Below are 15,134 nucleotides of genomic sequence, written 5' to 3' on the forward strand. Positions count from 1 at the left end.
TCTAACGCCCATTCATGCAAACCAGATGCGGCTACTACAGCGTGGATAGCTTGCGGTGACTGCAGATGTGCAGTGTCGTTCAGCTGTAGGAGAAGTAGTCGTGTGTGTGTGTGTGTGTGTGTGTGTGTGTGTGTGTGTGTGTTTTTATATCTTTGGAAAACAGACACCCACTGTGTATGCTTTATGCTTTTTTGCCCAACAGCACAGGAGGAGCAGCTTGTTGGAGTGAGTGCGCCGCTGTGGGGCCGCTGTCTCTCTGTGCGCTCTGACTGGAGGGGGCTGGCTCTCCCTGATTGAATCCAGCTGTTGTGAAAGCGCTCGGAGGGGGCCCGTCAATTTGCATTGCTAAATAGTCTGTAGAGCCGACAGAGTGCGGGGCAGAAACAGTCCATTTTGAAAAGGCATTCCTGCAACAGTTGGTCAATGTACCGAAGCTTCAGCTCGACCAGACAGCGGTTAATGAAAACCTGGTGTCGGCTTTCGCGTAAAGGCGCATAGTTGGGGGGTGGTGAGTGCCCTGCTGGGTAGTGGCGAGGGGATTTGTGGGGAATTTACGGGTCGTCTAAATCTTTACTTTGAGAGAAACTATAAACCATGCTTTTTGAAATACGTGGCTTCAGGTTTTGCTCATCTACAAGGTCAGTAATCTTTTTTTTTTCTGAATCTGGCTTTACCTTTGCGTAATGGATTTAGTTGAGTTGTTTTTGCTTTAGTTGTGTGTTTGAATGAATATGTAACGGGGTGCTTGCACCGAGTTCCTGGTTTTTCAACGACGCTGCCTCTGAGAAGAAAGTAAAATTTGAAATCCCCTCTTTGCAGGATGTTGGCAGCTCTGTTATTTATTCTGCTTTGTATCCAGCCTGGACATGGACAGGTAACATAACACCTCCCTTCATTGAAATCGTGTTTTCAGGGTTTTCATTCATTTAGACTAAGGTCATGGTCATAGTCTGCATGTGTTGCTGTGCCATGCCATTTTGATGTAGTCAACGGCTTTAATGCCGCAAGAAACCCGATAAAGCTTGTGTTATTTGCATTAGAAGTCTCGTAGAAAATCATATTGCATGAATAGTTAAAATTTCAGCAACTCCAGATAACATGAATTATGATTAAAAGGGCAAACACACTCAAACAGCTTCTTGATCATCTCTCCTCAGACCTGCACAGATGGTTTTGCGTATGACCGCAGGGCAAGACAGTGTATAGGTGAGTGACATGACTTCTACTCTCATATTGTGAGAAGTTACATTTTGGGCATGTAATTAAGAACCTTATCTAGAGTAAAAACAGTGCAGTGTGAAGTAGAATAAGTTCCCAAACTAACATAGTAGTGAGAAGTAAATTAATCACAAGCCCACAGATTCTGGACGCAGGATTGGCCTTATCAGTGCACCGTTCTGTATTCCAGATGTGGATGAGTGTCGTACCCTGCCAGATGCTTGCCGAGGAGACATGCGCTGTGTGAATCAGAACGGAGGCTACCTGTGCATCACGAGGACCTTGTACAACCAGCCGTACAGACCGGAGACCCCGGCCCTGCCTGAGCCAGTTTACCCGGACACGTCGGTTGGATTTTCAGACACCTTCCTCCCAGCTCCTCCGAGATCTGTGGAACCCAGCTACCCCAGAGTGAGGACCACTGCGCAGTGCATCCTGGGATATACTCCTGCAGATGATGGCACCTGTAATGGTGAGTCACTGTCTGCAGACATGCACTCTGATTTCGGTGGTTGGAATAAGTACTCAGATCCTTTCCTTCAGTAAAAATACTCCGCTACAAGTAATTCATGCATTCAAATTCCTACTTAAGTAGAAGTATTATCGCAAAATGTACTTAAATAATCAAAAGTAAAGGTACCTGTGTATTATTATATATGACATTATTAGATTGTTAATACTGATGCATAAATGTGTAAGCAGCATTTTACTGTTGGAGCTTACGAGGTGGAGGTATTTTTAATTACTTTACAGTTTGATAGATTAGTCCAGTGGTTCCTAACCTAGGGGTCAGGCCCTCTCCAGTGGTTAACAATAGAAAACTTAGGGGTCCTGAGATGGTTAATGTGGCAGGAAAGAAGAAAAAGCAAAGTCATTTTTATATTGTGAAATATTGGATTTTTCCCCCTCATATTTGGGCCTCAAACTGTTAAATGAAACCATCTGAGAAGTTTAGAGGAGAAATATCTCTTTGGTGGAACTGCTAACAACTCAGAGATGTCTGAAATGTGACAATGGGCCCCTAATAGACAGATTTTTTCAAAAGCATTGAATTGATTTTTAACCATGCATTGTGTTTTATAACCTGCATTGTGTTTTATAACCTGCTTTTTTAGTGCAAAAGTCTTTATCTGTACTCCAGCTTTCAGATAAAAGTAGTTGAATTAAAAGTACAATATTTCTATCTGATGTGTAGTGGAGTAGAAGTATAAAGTAGCATCAAATGGAAATACTCAAATAAATTATAGGTAACACAACACTGTACTTAAGTACAGTACTTGAGTAAATGTACTTAGTTACTTTCCATCACAGTCTGATTTACTTTAACCTCCTTATTAGACTGTATTGGTCTGGTTTACTTGTTTCAGGACAGTTCATGTATAAATCTCAGCCATATGATGCACCAACAGTGTTGCAAACCTCACTTTTCTTGTCTTCAAGACAGATTTAAAACTGTGGAGGAAATAACACTTCACCCTGCCTGTGGGTCTTATTTATCAAAAGTCTTCAGCTTTTCCAAAAGTGCTGCTCATTGTTTTAGTTGTTTGCTTATACAAGCCACACAAAAACCTTGTTTAGTTATTTGCAATGGGTCAGCATGTACTCCCATCCATCACAGACAGTGAATGAAGGCAGTTAGCCAGAAGTCAGTTTCTGCAGCCACAGTGGTTTGCACCCCTAAAAATAAAGCAATGTCTACTTGCAACCTTTTTGTCACAGGTTGTATATTTCACCAGTTGGTGGCTAGTGTAAAGAAAGAGTGAGATTTCTTCTCAGATTGTTTAAATTTAGTTTTTAGGGGCCTGAAGATGCAAAATTATCCATTAGTTTGTAAGAAAATTTGCAAAGATTAGAGAAAAACAAATTTTGTGTAACTTGTGTAATTTTGTGAAATATAATCTTTTGCTTTCCTTATCATCTCGTATCCCCTCAGATTTATCATGCGACCCTTTGGCAGGAACCTTCGGTTGGGAACTGCTTAAGGTCAAATTTGCTCTCCTGGAATCACTTTTCCAACATTGTTTTCAAAGTCATGGGATCCTCATTTTTAGGGGTTGTCTTGGCTGCCACAAGAGTGTAGTGAGTGTTCACATCAAGTTTTATGAATTATTACTACATAATTACCTGCAAGAGATGCAAGGGTTGATAGTGTCTGTCCTCTGCTGCAGCTGTTTGCAGTTTGTAGCCCATTTGCTGCAATCTCTGCTTGAAAGATGTGAATGTTTTGAGAAAGACAGTCCCCACATCTGCCACCTCCTGCTGTTTATCAGATGTTAGAGTGAAACTAGATGGACGAGGTGACACAAGGGAAAGGCGATAGAGGCCAGAAATTCAGTGTAAGTCATTAAAGATTGTGGTTGAACTCCAGGGGAATGCATGAATCCATCAGATTGCAGGGACAGATGTTGTTTGATGCTCGGTACAGTGTCATGTCTGCCGTCACCCATCCGGAGCAGAGGGGGCCTTCAACTCTTCAAAGTGAGGAAATTTCTGCTTTCTGATTGATTCTGTTGAATTTCACAACCACAAGAGATCCCAGCTGTCATATAAACACTATGTGTCCCCAGCTGTCTTAAATACATCTTAACATAATCACCCCAGTGTGTCCAGCCGGGACAAGCTGTTGAAAATGGCCTCCTTAAAGTCCATTTGGGGCGTTTTTATGTCATTTTGGGTTAATCAGCCGTGACCATGTAATGAGTGGAAAGTGTACACATATAGTACAGTTTTCTCCCTTTAAAGAGAGCTTCAGAGTTTAGCTCATGCACAAATACGGACTGTTTCTCTTTGTAGGGGAGAAGGCCTGTCAGGGAATCGGCTCACAACCTTGTTTGGGTAAACTACACCAACAGTGTGCCAAACATGAGGTAATTTGTTGCCAAATCTGTGCCTGGAGAACATGCATACCTCTGTGGGAGCCAATCGTAACAAGGCCTCACACCCCTAAAGGCAGGTGTGTGTGTGTGTGTGTGTGGGGTGATGTAATGGGTTGTTGATTGATGCTGCTGTGGGGCAGAAATTACACAGACTGTGACTTCCTGTCTGAATCTGCAACAAACATTGCTTTGTCTTTAAGTTAATGGGACTATGCTCCATCATTGTCACTAATGGCACCACTTTGGGAGAACAATTGAATAAATTAGCCCTCATGTATGTGTTTATGCATCTGTGGGTTTGTTTTTCCATGGTCATAGTACTGCAAAGGTATTTTACAAGCAGCATTATGGTGTGTTATAGTATTATCCCTCTCTCAGCAGATTTCTGAAACCCATCATTGCAGCAGGTCACACAATTTACTAAAAGACATTATAATTTACCTATCCCTTGTGGTGTCTAGCCATGCAGATACACTATATGGCCAAAATTATGTGGACATGTGGATTGTTGAACATCTCTTTCCAAAACCATTAACCTGCTGCTGTAACAGCCTCCACTCTGTTGGAAAGAAACTCGATTTCAGAGCCTGGCTGCAGGGATTTACTCCCATTCAGCCACAAGAGTATTGGTGAGGTTGGCCACTGAAGGCCTGGCTTGCAGTCTGCGTTAGAGTTCATCCCAGCCAAGTTCTTCCACACCAGTACTTTCTCTGTGGATGTGGCTTTGTGCACGAGGGCATTGTGATATTGAAACAGGAAAGGGCTTTCCCCAAACTGTTTCCTCAAAGTTGGAAACAAAATTGTAGTCTAAAGAGTCATTGTACACTGTAGCATTAAGACTGACCGTATAGGAATGGTTCGACGTTTTGGGAAATATGCTTATTTGCTGTCTTGCAGAGCATTAGATGACAACAGTGATACCACTATCATGGCTGTACTGTAAATATGAAGTTGCAGCCAGAAGCCGGTTATCTTAGCATAAAGACTGGAAACGGGAAAACGGGCTAGCCTGGCACTGTCCAAAGGTAAAAAAATCTGCCTACCAGCACCTCTAAAGCTTACTAATTAACATTTTATATCTTGTTTGTTTAATCCAAACAGTGTGAAAAGCCATAAAATAGTCCGGCACAACTTGTGTCCGCAACGTGTCGTATTTACAATTTGTTTTTTTAAGTATTAAACAAACAAGATAAAGAAGTGCTGGAAGGTGGATTTTGGATAGAACAAGGCTAGCTGTGTGCCCTCTGTCTTTTTTTCCAAGCTAAGCTAACTATTGCCTAGCTCCAGCTTCATATTGAGCAGACAGATACAAGACTGGTATCAATCTTCTCATGAAACTCTCGTCAGGAAAGCGAATCAGTGTGTTTCACAAAAAACAGAACTATTGTAGATAATCCGGATTAAGAGAGACATTGTTTCTGGAAAGACATGTTGCTGTTGAGTTTTTCCGATATAGTTTTTCAGTGCTCTGTGGAGCATTGAATTCAATTTTATTCACCTTCATTATTGAATTGATTGCATTAATTTTGGACGCAGATATTTCAACACTTCTGCACATAAAACCTACCTGCATGACCAGACACGAATGGTGGCAGATGAGAGAATATGTTTTTGTAATTTGAGTGAACTGGCCCTTTAAGAAGGAGCTAGATTGCTCAAGCACACTTTTATACCCTCATATATCTTGTAAGACAGATAAGTCAAATGATGCCTCTAGAGATCAGATACTCTCTCGTCTCGTGTTTTCACATGGGACTGTACTTTTCATTTCCGCTCGTAACTCCAGTTTTTGGGGATTTTCATGTTTTTACTTGAGTTAACGGATTACATGCTCCTCTTGGCTTTAGAAACATTTCCAACCTTGTGGGCTTTCTGAGAGTAGATGATGTACACAGCTGACATGTTAATCTTTGCAATCAAGGGGACCTGGCATTAAAAGTCACTGGGGATTTAGAATCAGTTTGTGTACAAATTTGGTGTCAAAATCTTGTTCAGGACAGTTTTCTCAGTTCTCCTACATGTAACCGACATTGAGGCATTTTAAAGTAAATCCCATCTGTCATGTCTCCCCTGAAGCTGATCAGGATTGCCCGCTGCGACCCCGGTAGCTCACAGTCTATATAAGGAGCTGAACTGAAACGCTCCTGCAGCTTGTGTGTGAGTGTGTACGTTGGAGATCTGCAGTAAGGCTACACATGGGGTGCAGATGAAGACCATTCAGAGAGGTTTTGACTGGTAACTGCAAGCAGGTGCTGGGGTCATGTAGCTGTTGGCCGGCAGCCGAGCTCTCCGGGCCTCCTCCACCCCCGAGAAGGGCCAGTGGTCCAAGTTGGCACAAAGGGCAACAGTCTCACCGACAGACGTTATCGCTTATCATAGCTGCCTGTCCAAACAGAAAGCCAGGCTCCCACCCACTTCCCTCACTGGTTTTCTAGAGATTGGTGACTTCATGGTCTGAGAACCATAAACAGAGGATGGAATTTTTGATTTGTCATATCCTCATAAGGAAATATGGCTATTATGATGTAGTGTGTGAGCGGCTCCAGGGGTGTTAAAGGAATTCAGATTGTAATCTGAGAAATCTTTAATCTTGTGGAAAAACAATTGTAAACTGATGCTGTATTGAAACGTTAACTATTGTGTTACGAGTATTTTAAACACAGGGTGGTGAAAACCTGAGTGTTGGACAAACAGACTTTTGACTAGAAGATTATCGGTGCAATTTCTGTGCCAGCAGGGGAAATTCTAGTCTAGTGGACATGCTTTTGAGCAAGGCATGTAACCCTGAAATGTTGCTGTAGAGTTACCATCAGTAGACTGTAGCTTTTTTTGTAGCTTGCAATTTGTATTTTGAAATATAACATCTCCACTGTAAGTCACAAAAACACAATCATTCCCACCCAACTCAAACACAGAAACAAGATGGGTCAGCCAAATAAATGGATGTGGTTTGACAAAAAAAACTATTAATATAACATCTTCTCTCTCTACTCTGCTCCGTCTCTCTGTTTCAGATATTGATGAATGTGAGACAAACTCTCATCACTGTAACCCCACCCAGGTCTGCATCAACACAGCAGGTGGTTACACCTGTTCCTGCACTGAAGGATACTGGCTCATTGGTGGACAGTGCCAGGGTGAGTAAACTGTAGCATACCACTGTCAAATTAATTGTGAAGGAGTGATTTTGCATATTTTAGCCAATTAACTTTACATAGCATGTACTTAACATTAGTACTGAAATGTTTCCAAGGCATACCAGTCAGTTTATTAAAGGTTGTGAAAATCAACTTGCAGAGATTTAAAACTTGCTTGAGAATGCTAAACCATCATAGTGAACATTGTTATTGTACACTAATGCAGTTACTAACAGAAACAGTTGAGAACCCCTTAAATTGTGGTGCGTTTAAGGAAGCTCTGACATTTGAAAGTCAAACTTGTGTTGCAAAAAGGCATTGTATTCACAAGCTATGTTGTATGGGAAATAAATCTGGAAAGCAAACAGTAATCAAACATTGTGAAAAGGATAACGTGAATTCAGTGATTTCATTAAAATAGGTTGATGTCCAGCAGCTGACTCTCAAGCCTGTGATGTTTTCCTTGAAATCACCAACAAGAAAGAGTTACAACAGGCCCTGGTGGCATTTTCGTTACCAGGTGACAACAAAATAAAGTGGGGAAAAAGTGGAGTAATTATTCCTTGAGATGGTTTCTCTCTGTCAAGCAGGTTTCTAGCTTCTGCAAACAGATGTTTTAATACTGTAATGAATGTAATGGCAGCCTTGAAGGTACACGATTGATCTGGCAGTAAAGTAGATTACACATGATTTGTAGTTAATGACCTAAACCGCCAAAGTGGTCAATTCCACTTAAGTACTGTACAGAAATGACACCATGGAGGGATATCAGTGCAATTATTTCCTAAAATTAAGATCATATTACTTGTAAGCACTGTTGGATAATGTAGAAACAACAATGCTGCTTCTTGTCTTGGTTTACAAAATGCCATTGTGACCTCTGAAAGCTTTAGCTCTCCTCTAGAAGAACAGCGCCCTCTTCATGTTTTGTGCAGTAAAGCAGCTCAGCAAAGTTCTTGCCAAATCAAATCAATAAATTGTCAAGATAATAAAATGAAGGTGGCTTAGTAATTTTCACATCACAGTCTGTGTTTTTATTTATATCACAGTAAACAGAACTACAGTATGTTTAAGTTATGGACCATAACCAGTTTCTCTTTCTTTTTGACCAGACATTGATGAATGTCGCTATGGTTACTGCCAACAGCTGTGTGCCAACGTCCCTGGCTCTTATTCCTGCTCCTGTAATCCCGGCTTCATCCTCAACCCAGACAGCAGGACCTGTCAAGGTACACACACACACACACACACACACACACACACACACATAGGCATAATAAATGCTTGTTCACAGAAACATGTGCAGATACATACAGGTACACGTGTAAATAAGTCAATCCAGTCAGTCTCCCACAAACATTGTTCACACACACATTTTCTTTCTTTGCTGTCACACAGATAAACACACATGCACACTTCCACTGCTGCGTACCAATGTTGTGTTAAAGTCCTGTCCACTATTGTTCCTCCAGATGTGGATGAGTGTGAAGATGAACCATGCAGTCATGGCTGCTTCAACACTTACGGCTCCTTTATGTGCAACTGTGACGAGGGATTCGAGCTGGCGTCCGACGGTACTTCTTGCATTGGTGAGACGAGCTGGTATTTTAATGATGTCTAATCAGCAGTGGTGGAAAGTAACTATGTACATTTACTCAAGTACTGTACTTAAGTAAAATTTTGTGGTACTTTGTATTTCAATGACTATTTTAATTGTATGCTACTTTATACTTCTACTCCACCACATTTCGGAGGGAAATATTGTTCTTTTTACTCTACTTAGTTAAAATGTGCTCCACCTCCACCAGCTGTGACATTAAAATGCTGATAACGTGTTAAACCATCAGTAATAATATTCCAGCAATATGACTCTCTGAAAGGGATAATTCTGCTTTTACTTTAATACTTTAGGTACATTTTGCTGTTAATACTTGTACTTTTACTTACGTGGAATCTTGAATATAAGACTTTTACTTATAACCGAATATATTTGCAGAGTGGTTTTGCTACTTTTACTTAAGTAAAAGATATGAGTACTGCTAATCTGTGATCACTGATCAATTTCTTAATTTTAAAAAAACAGCCTTTTATGATTTCCCAAATGTAAACTGCAGTCTGTAGAGCATTAAAGTTTGACATCCTATTGAGTAAAACTGATTTACTGTTTTGCAGCTGATAAACATAGTATAATATCACTCTGAATGAGCAATGCTGTACATTTATCAACTGGATACACTTATATTGTAATGTTTTTCTTTTATAATGTACTACATTATTATATTAACACTGTCTATCCACCGTATTAACCGCATATCCTGTGCAGCATCACAGGGAGATGGAGTCAATTCCAGCTCAGATTGGGTGTGAGGCAGGTTACACCCTGAAGAGGCCGCCAGTGTATCACAGGCTGACATATATACATACTGTAGACAGACAAACACATGCACACCTATAGCCTCTTTAAACCTGCATATCTGTGGACTGTGGGAGTGAACCAGAGCACCTAGAGGAAATCCACACAGACAGGCCTCAGTTGCTGTTAACCCGTAGTGCTGCCCACTGAGCCATTGAGCACACCCTCACAATCTTTTTCTGATGAGTATTAATCCTTTTTTATTCCCTGTAGACTTGGATGAGTGCAGCTTCTCTGAGTTTCTGTGTCAGCACAGCTGTGTGAACACCCCCGGCTCTTTCTCCTGCATCTGTCCGCCTGGATATTTTGTATACGAGGACGGCAGGAGTTGTGAAGGTAAAATTCAGGACAAAAGACAATGACACAGTCACTACTTTACAATGACTGAAATGAATACAGTTTAGATGCAGTGTCACAGAGGGCAAATATTTGGGAAACTATGAATGGAAACATTACTCATAAAACAGCATTTTAATTGCTTTGTTTCGTATAGTAATTCTTTTTTATCAGCAAAGATTTGAATGTAATTTAATCCTGTTTTACTTTGATCTATTTGAATATTTTTCATCCGTCACCTAAAATGTGTCTTTGAGGTTTTTATTTGGTTAAAATGGCACATCAACACCTGCAATGCTACACTGAAGATTTAAGGGAAATTAAGCCAGCATTTAGACTAGTTGCACATATGTATTACGTGTTTACTGGTCAGTTTTTACATCAGTTAATGTTTGAAACAACTGTCACCTTATTTAATATTACTGCATTGTTCATGCTTTCTAAATGTTGTTTCTCTGATGATGATGATGATGATGATGATGATGATGTTTTAACTGACTTTGGTTGTTGTGTGTTTGATTTTGAAGATATCAATGAATGTGACACTGGTAACAACACCTGTACAACAGCACAAGTATGTTTCAATTTCCAGGGAGGCTATACATGCCTGGACCCTTTACAGTGTCACTCTCCTTACATCGAAGTTAGTGACAAGTGAGTATTTCCACTCTATTTTCCCCAACTGTTTTTCATCCTTTGAATGCATCTTCATCTGTGTTCTTTATCCCACAACCATACCGAACACAAAGTTATATTCTCCAAAACTTAAACTCCCTCTGTGTCTCCTCTTCTGCAGTCAGTGTATGTGTTCAGCTGAGAACCCTGCCTGCAGGGACAAGCCCTTCACAGTTCTGTACCGACACATGGACTTGTCGTCAGGGCGCAGTGTGCCTGCAGACATCTTCCAGATGCAGGCCACCACGCGCTACCCCGGCGCCTTCTATATCTTCCAGATAAAGTCAGGCAATGAAGGACGAGAGTTTTACATGAGAGTGAGTACTTCGGAGATGAATGAGACACTCCACTAACCTGTAGATATGAAGGGGAAGGAACATGATGCAGTGATGATAACTTATGGTGAAATGTCACAAGCAGACATTAACACCTCAAAGGAATAAAATGAAACATTCTTGTTACATGTATAAATTGATTTCCATTTCTTGTGTGGTGGATTTTTCCAGGATAATCCTCTGTCATACAGGAAGTGATGGGTTCTATGTTTCTGACAGCAGCAAGCAACTACAGTTTATTTGCAATAAAGAGAGCAAGAACTTGGTAGTAAGCATGAGCTACCATGGATTCACAGACAAAGAAAGCAGCGCTACCTACAGAAACTCACACTCACCAGAGAATCCAAGGAAATTGCAGAACTGAGCAGGAATGGAAATTGTAGTACTGTTTGATTGTTAAGCAAACTGTAGAAGTGCAGAAACACCACAGCTGTGACTGTTTACTTACTGAAGATGTTGCCAAAATCATAAAAACCATCTTGGATTGTTCTTATGCGATCATGGTGCTTATTAATGAGGTTAACTGTGAGCAAGTTATATCAGAATCGCTTCACAAATATGATTATTCTGCCTAAGCATCAGACTGAACTGTCGTTAAGGAAAAAATGTAGACTCCTTTGTTAGTTTTTGTCATAATTTAGCAATTTAAAAACACAGTCCCTTGTTTTTATTATGGTGTGTATTGGGATCTCAAATCTCAAAATATACTCCCAGCTAATGAGAGTAAGATTTGAACAATTTGGGGATTACAACAAACAACATATTTGGGGGTTGTACCAAATTTTCTGGTTTGGGGGCGCTATAACAAATTTAGGTACTGTAATAATTGACCTGTTTTTGGGCCTTTGGAAGCACTGTAACTCATACAGTGATGAATGTGGGACACTATCACAAATTGTGTGATTTTATCAAATAATTAATTCCTGAGGTACTATAACAAATTTTGGGATATTAACAAATGTTTGGACCACTATACCATATTTGGGGGATTTTGGCGCACTGTGAAAAAGTCTGGGTTTACATTTTTTTGCCCTAATCAGTCACCAAAGAGTAATAATCCCAACAAACAACTTGGAGTATGTTTGAATTTCGAGTCTCAGTTTAAGGTCATGTGTTCGATCCCACACTGATTTTCTTTTAAAGGTCCAGTATGTAACATTTATGAGGAGCTATTGGCAGGATGGAATATAATATATTAAGGATGCTTTCATTAGTGTAAAATCGCCTGAAAATAAGAAGCGTTGTGTTTTCCTTAACTTAGCATAAGCCGTTTATATCTACATAGGAAGCAGGTCTCCTTCCATGGAGGTCGCCATGTTGCACCGCCATTTTCTACAGTAGCCCAGAACAGACAAACCAAACACTGGCTCTAGATAGGGCCTTTCGCGTTTTTCACAAGTTTCGCGACCACCATAGTTTCTCCTACACGCTTGGAACAGGAGGGTGATGCGAGCAGTATTCAAATGGTTGCAAACTGCAATTTCACTGCTAGATGCCACTAAATCCTACACACTGGACTTTTAAATAAACATGTAGGTTTGCGGTTAAAAAGCTCACATTAAAAAAATTGCGGCAAAAGTTTTGAGCGAAATCACTTTGTTATAGGTGTGAGTCTGAACAGATTCTGTATATACAATTATTCAGCTCTAATATCTTTTGTTTACATACCAACACACCTTTTCCACATAAAATTTAACATAAAATGAATGATGACATTTGAACAGAACAGAAACATTGTTAATGTTATTAGCAACACCTGTGCTTTTTCTACAATGAAAAGTCAAAATGTCTGCTGTGAAAAGGGCCTATATACCAAGTAAGCACAAATATACATAGTGCACAATGCCTGTAAAGAAAGGCCAAGATGTAAAACATGAAGCACCTGACCTTTCAGTGCAGTGTGCAGCCAGTAGATGGAGCAAGAAGTGTGTGTAATGTGTTTGGGAGGGTGATTTTTGTTGCTCAAACATGTTAAATACAGACTTAGTAGAGACTTTTTAGGATTATTTAAAACATAAAGATACCCTGTGGCATGATTTAAATGACCACATAAGATTTTACAATATCTTACTGAGTTACTTTGTGTTCTCCCTGTTTAAACAAGCCCTTCTCTGACCTTACGCACTATGGAAAACACATTAACTTTCCTTGACTTTGTGCTTGTGTTTGCTAGTTGTAAATGATATGACTAATCCCTGAGACTTGGAGTTCCTCCATCATGTACAGCTGTCAGATTCACACATTTTCTGTACTTCATTCCTCATATTCCTCTCCCGTCTTCTTTATCTTTCAGCAAACCAGTAATGTGAGCGCCACACTTGTCTTGTCACGGCCCATCAAGGGACCGAAGGAGGTGGTGCTGGACTTGGAGATGGTCACGGTCAACAACGTCATCAACTTCAGAGGCAGCTCCATCATACGTCTGACAATTTTTGTCTCAGAGCACCCGTTCTGAGTGTCCCAAATGAACCACATCGCCCCAAAGAATCAAGCTGCACTCATCTGCAACTGATGTAATGGTTTGTTTGAGACAGCTCATCATCTTTTTTTTTTTATCATTATGTCATCCTCATTAAAGACATGTCCGATAAAGACTCAGCCAAGATCAGCTGATGGGAAAGCATCCCTGTGCTCGAATCCCCACTCTGGTTTAATGGACACTAAGCTTTTATGGCTGCGATATGGACTTTCGACACAGAGGGATATTTATGGTGTACAATTTCTGACATCCTTTATTTAGAAAATGACCTGAAAATGATGGAAATTACCCTCACTGAGTACCGGTGTATACACAATACAGTTTTCCCCAGTTGTCTGTGAATTTTCATCCCTTCAGATAAGCTGTGAAAGTGACTTTTATATGCCTGAATTCAAGAGCTGTCATTGCATCATGAGTGCCATCAGATAATTGTCGTGTTTTTTTAATGAGAGCTGGTCATCTGAGCAGAAGTGTAATTGTGCATTGTACAGTGGCAGTATTTGAAATGATGTAACAACCATTCATTAACTGAATTATTGATCACAGTTTCTTTTAGACCAATAAATGTCTTCACCACACAACTGTCCCTGGCATGAGCAGGCTCCTGAACTAATTTTGGCGTTATAATTTAATGTTCTGGGGGGACTACAAGAAATTGTGTGATTATTAATAACAAATGTTGGGTACACAAATTTGGGGGATTTTGGATGCTATAACAAGGATTATATAAATGTACTAATTTTGGAGTCTGAGATAAATAGAACAAATTTGGGGATTATATCAGCACAAATGTTTTTAGCTCTATACCAATTATTGGGGGAGCACTATAACAAAATTTGGGATTATTTCAGTTAACAAATTTTGTTTTGGCACTATACCAAATTTGTGGGATTTGGGCACAATAACAAAAATAAATGTCTTCATCACACAACTGTCCCTGGCATGAGCATGCTCCTGAACTCCTGATACCATAGCACATTTTGGGATTATAATGTAATATTTTGGTGGGATTAAATAACAAATTTGGGGATTATATCAGATCGTTTTGGAGAACTACCAATTTTTGGCAATGGGGGAGCACTATAACACAATTTGGGATTATATCAGGTAGTGAATGCTAGGGGTGCTATACCAAATTTAGGATATTTTGACAAACAGAAAAGATTTAGGACCAATTAACAAACACTGGTGGTAATACAGCACATTTGGGCGATTTTGGGCGAACACTATATTTCGGGGATTTGGCTTCCTTGTAACAAATTTAGGGAATATATCAAATTACAAAGAGACCACATTTGGGGGATTTGGACGCACAATAACAATAATGAAAGTCTACTCCACACAACTGTCCTGAACCCATGTAACTACAGCAGATTTTGAGATTATAATGTAATATTTTGGGAGGACTATAACAAACAAATCAAATCAAATTAAATAACACATTTTGGTACATTTGGTATAGCACCCCCAAGAAACAATTTGGGGATTAGGGACATAGCACCCCCAACTAAAGTTTGAGGGTGCTATGTCAAATTTGGGATATTTTGGCAATCTTTGGGGGCAATGCACCAAATTCGAGGGATTTGGGGGGCATAATAACAACAGCCTACATGTCTTCACCACACAATTGTAAAACTGAAACTGTAAGTGAGTCTGGTCAGTAAA

General features: G+C 40.1%; 1 protein-coding gene across 2 annotated transcripts; it reads left to right on the plus strand.

Annotated features, from left to right (window-relative positions):
• The first annotated feature begins 201 nt into the window (after window positions 1-201).
• fbln5 (fibulin 5) lies at window positions 202-14,050 on the plus strand. 2 transcript variants are annotated; one of them, XM_044167465.1, is made up of 11 exons: window positions 202-638; window positions 820-874; window positions 1,158-1,206; window positions 1,409-1,690; window positions 7,109-7,231; window positions 8,344-8,460; window positions 8,704-8,820; window positions 9,858-9,980; window positions 10,508-10,634; window positions 10,777-10,972; window positions 11,162-12,277. In XM_044167465.1, the coding sequence occupies exons 1-11, from the start codon at window positions 595-597 to the stop codon at window positions 11,186-11,188; spliced, it is 1,260 nt and encodes a 419-aa protein (XP_044023400.1). In that variant the 5' UTR covers window positions 202-594; the 3' UTR covers window positions 11,189-12,277. The 2 variants fall into 2 exon arrangements, with proteins under 2 accessions (XP_044023400.1, XP_044023399.1); XM_044167464.1 differs by lacking the exon at window positions 11,162-12,277 and adding an exon at window positions 13,284-14,050 and having other exon boundaries at window positions 206-638.
• Window positions 14,051-15,134: the final 1,084 nt, after the last annotated feature.

This window comes from Siniperca chuatsi, linkage group LG15 (assembly GCF_020085105.1).
Source record: "Siniperca chuatsi isolate FFG_IHB_CAS linkage group LG15, ASM2008510v1, whole genome shotgun sequence".
Classification (NCBI taxonomy): Eukaryota; Metazoa; Chordata; class Actinopteri; order Centrarchiformes; family Sinipercidae; genus Siniperca; species Siniperca chuatsi.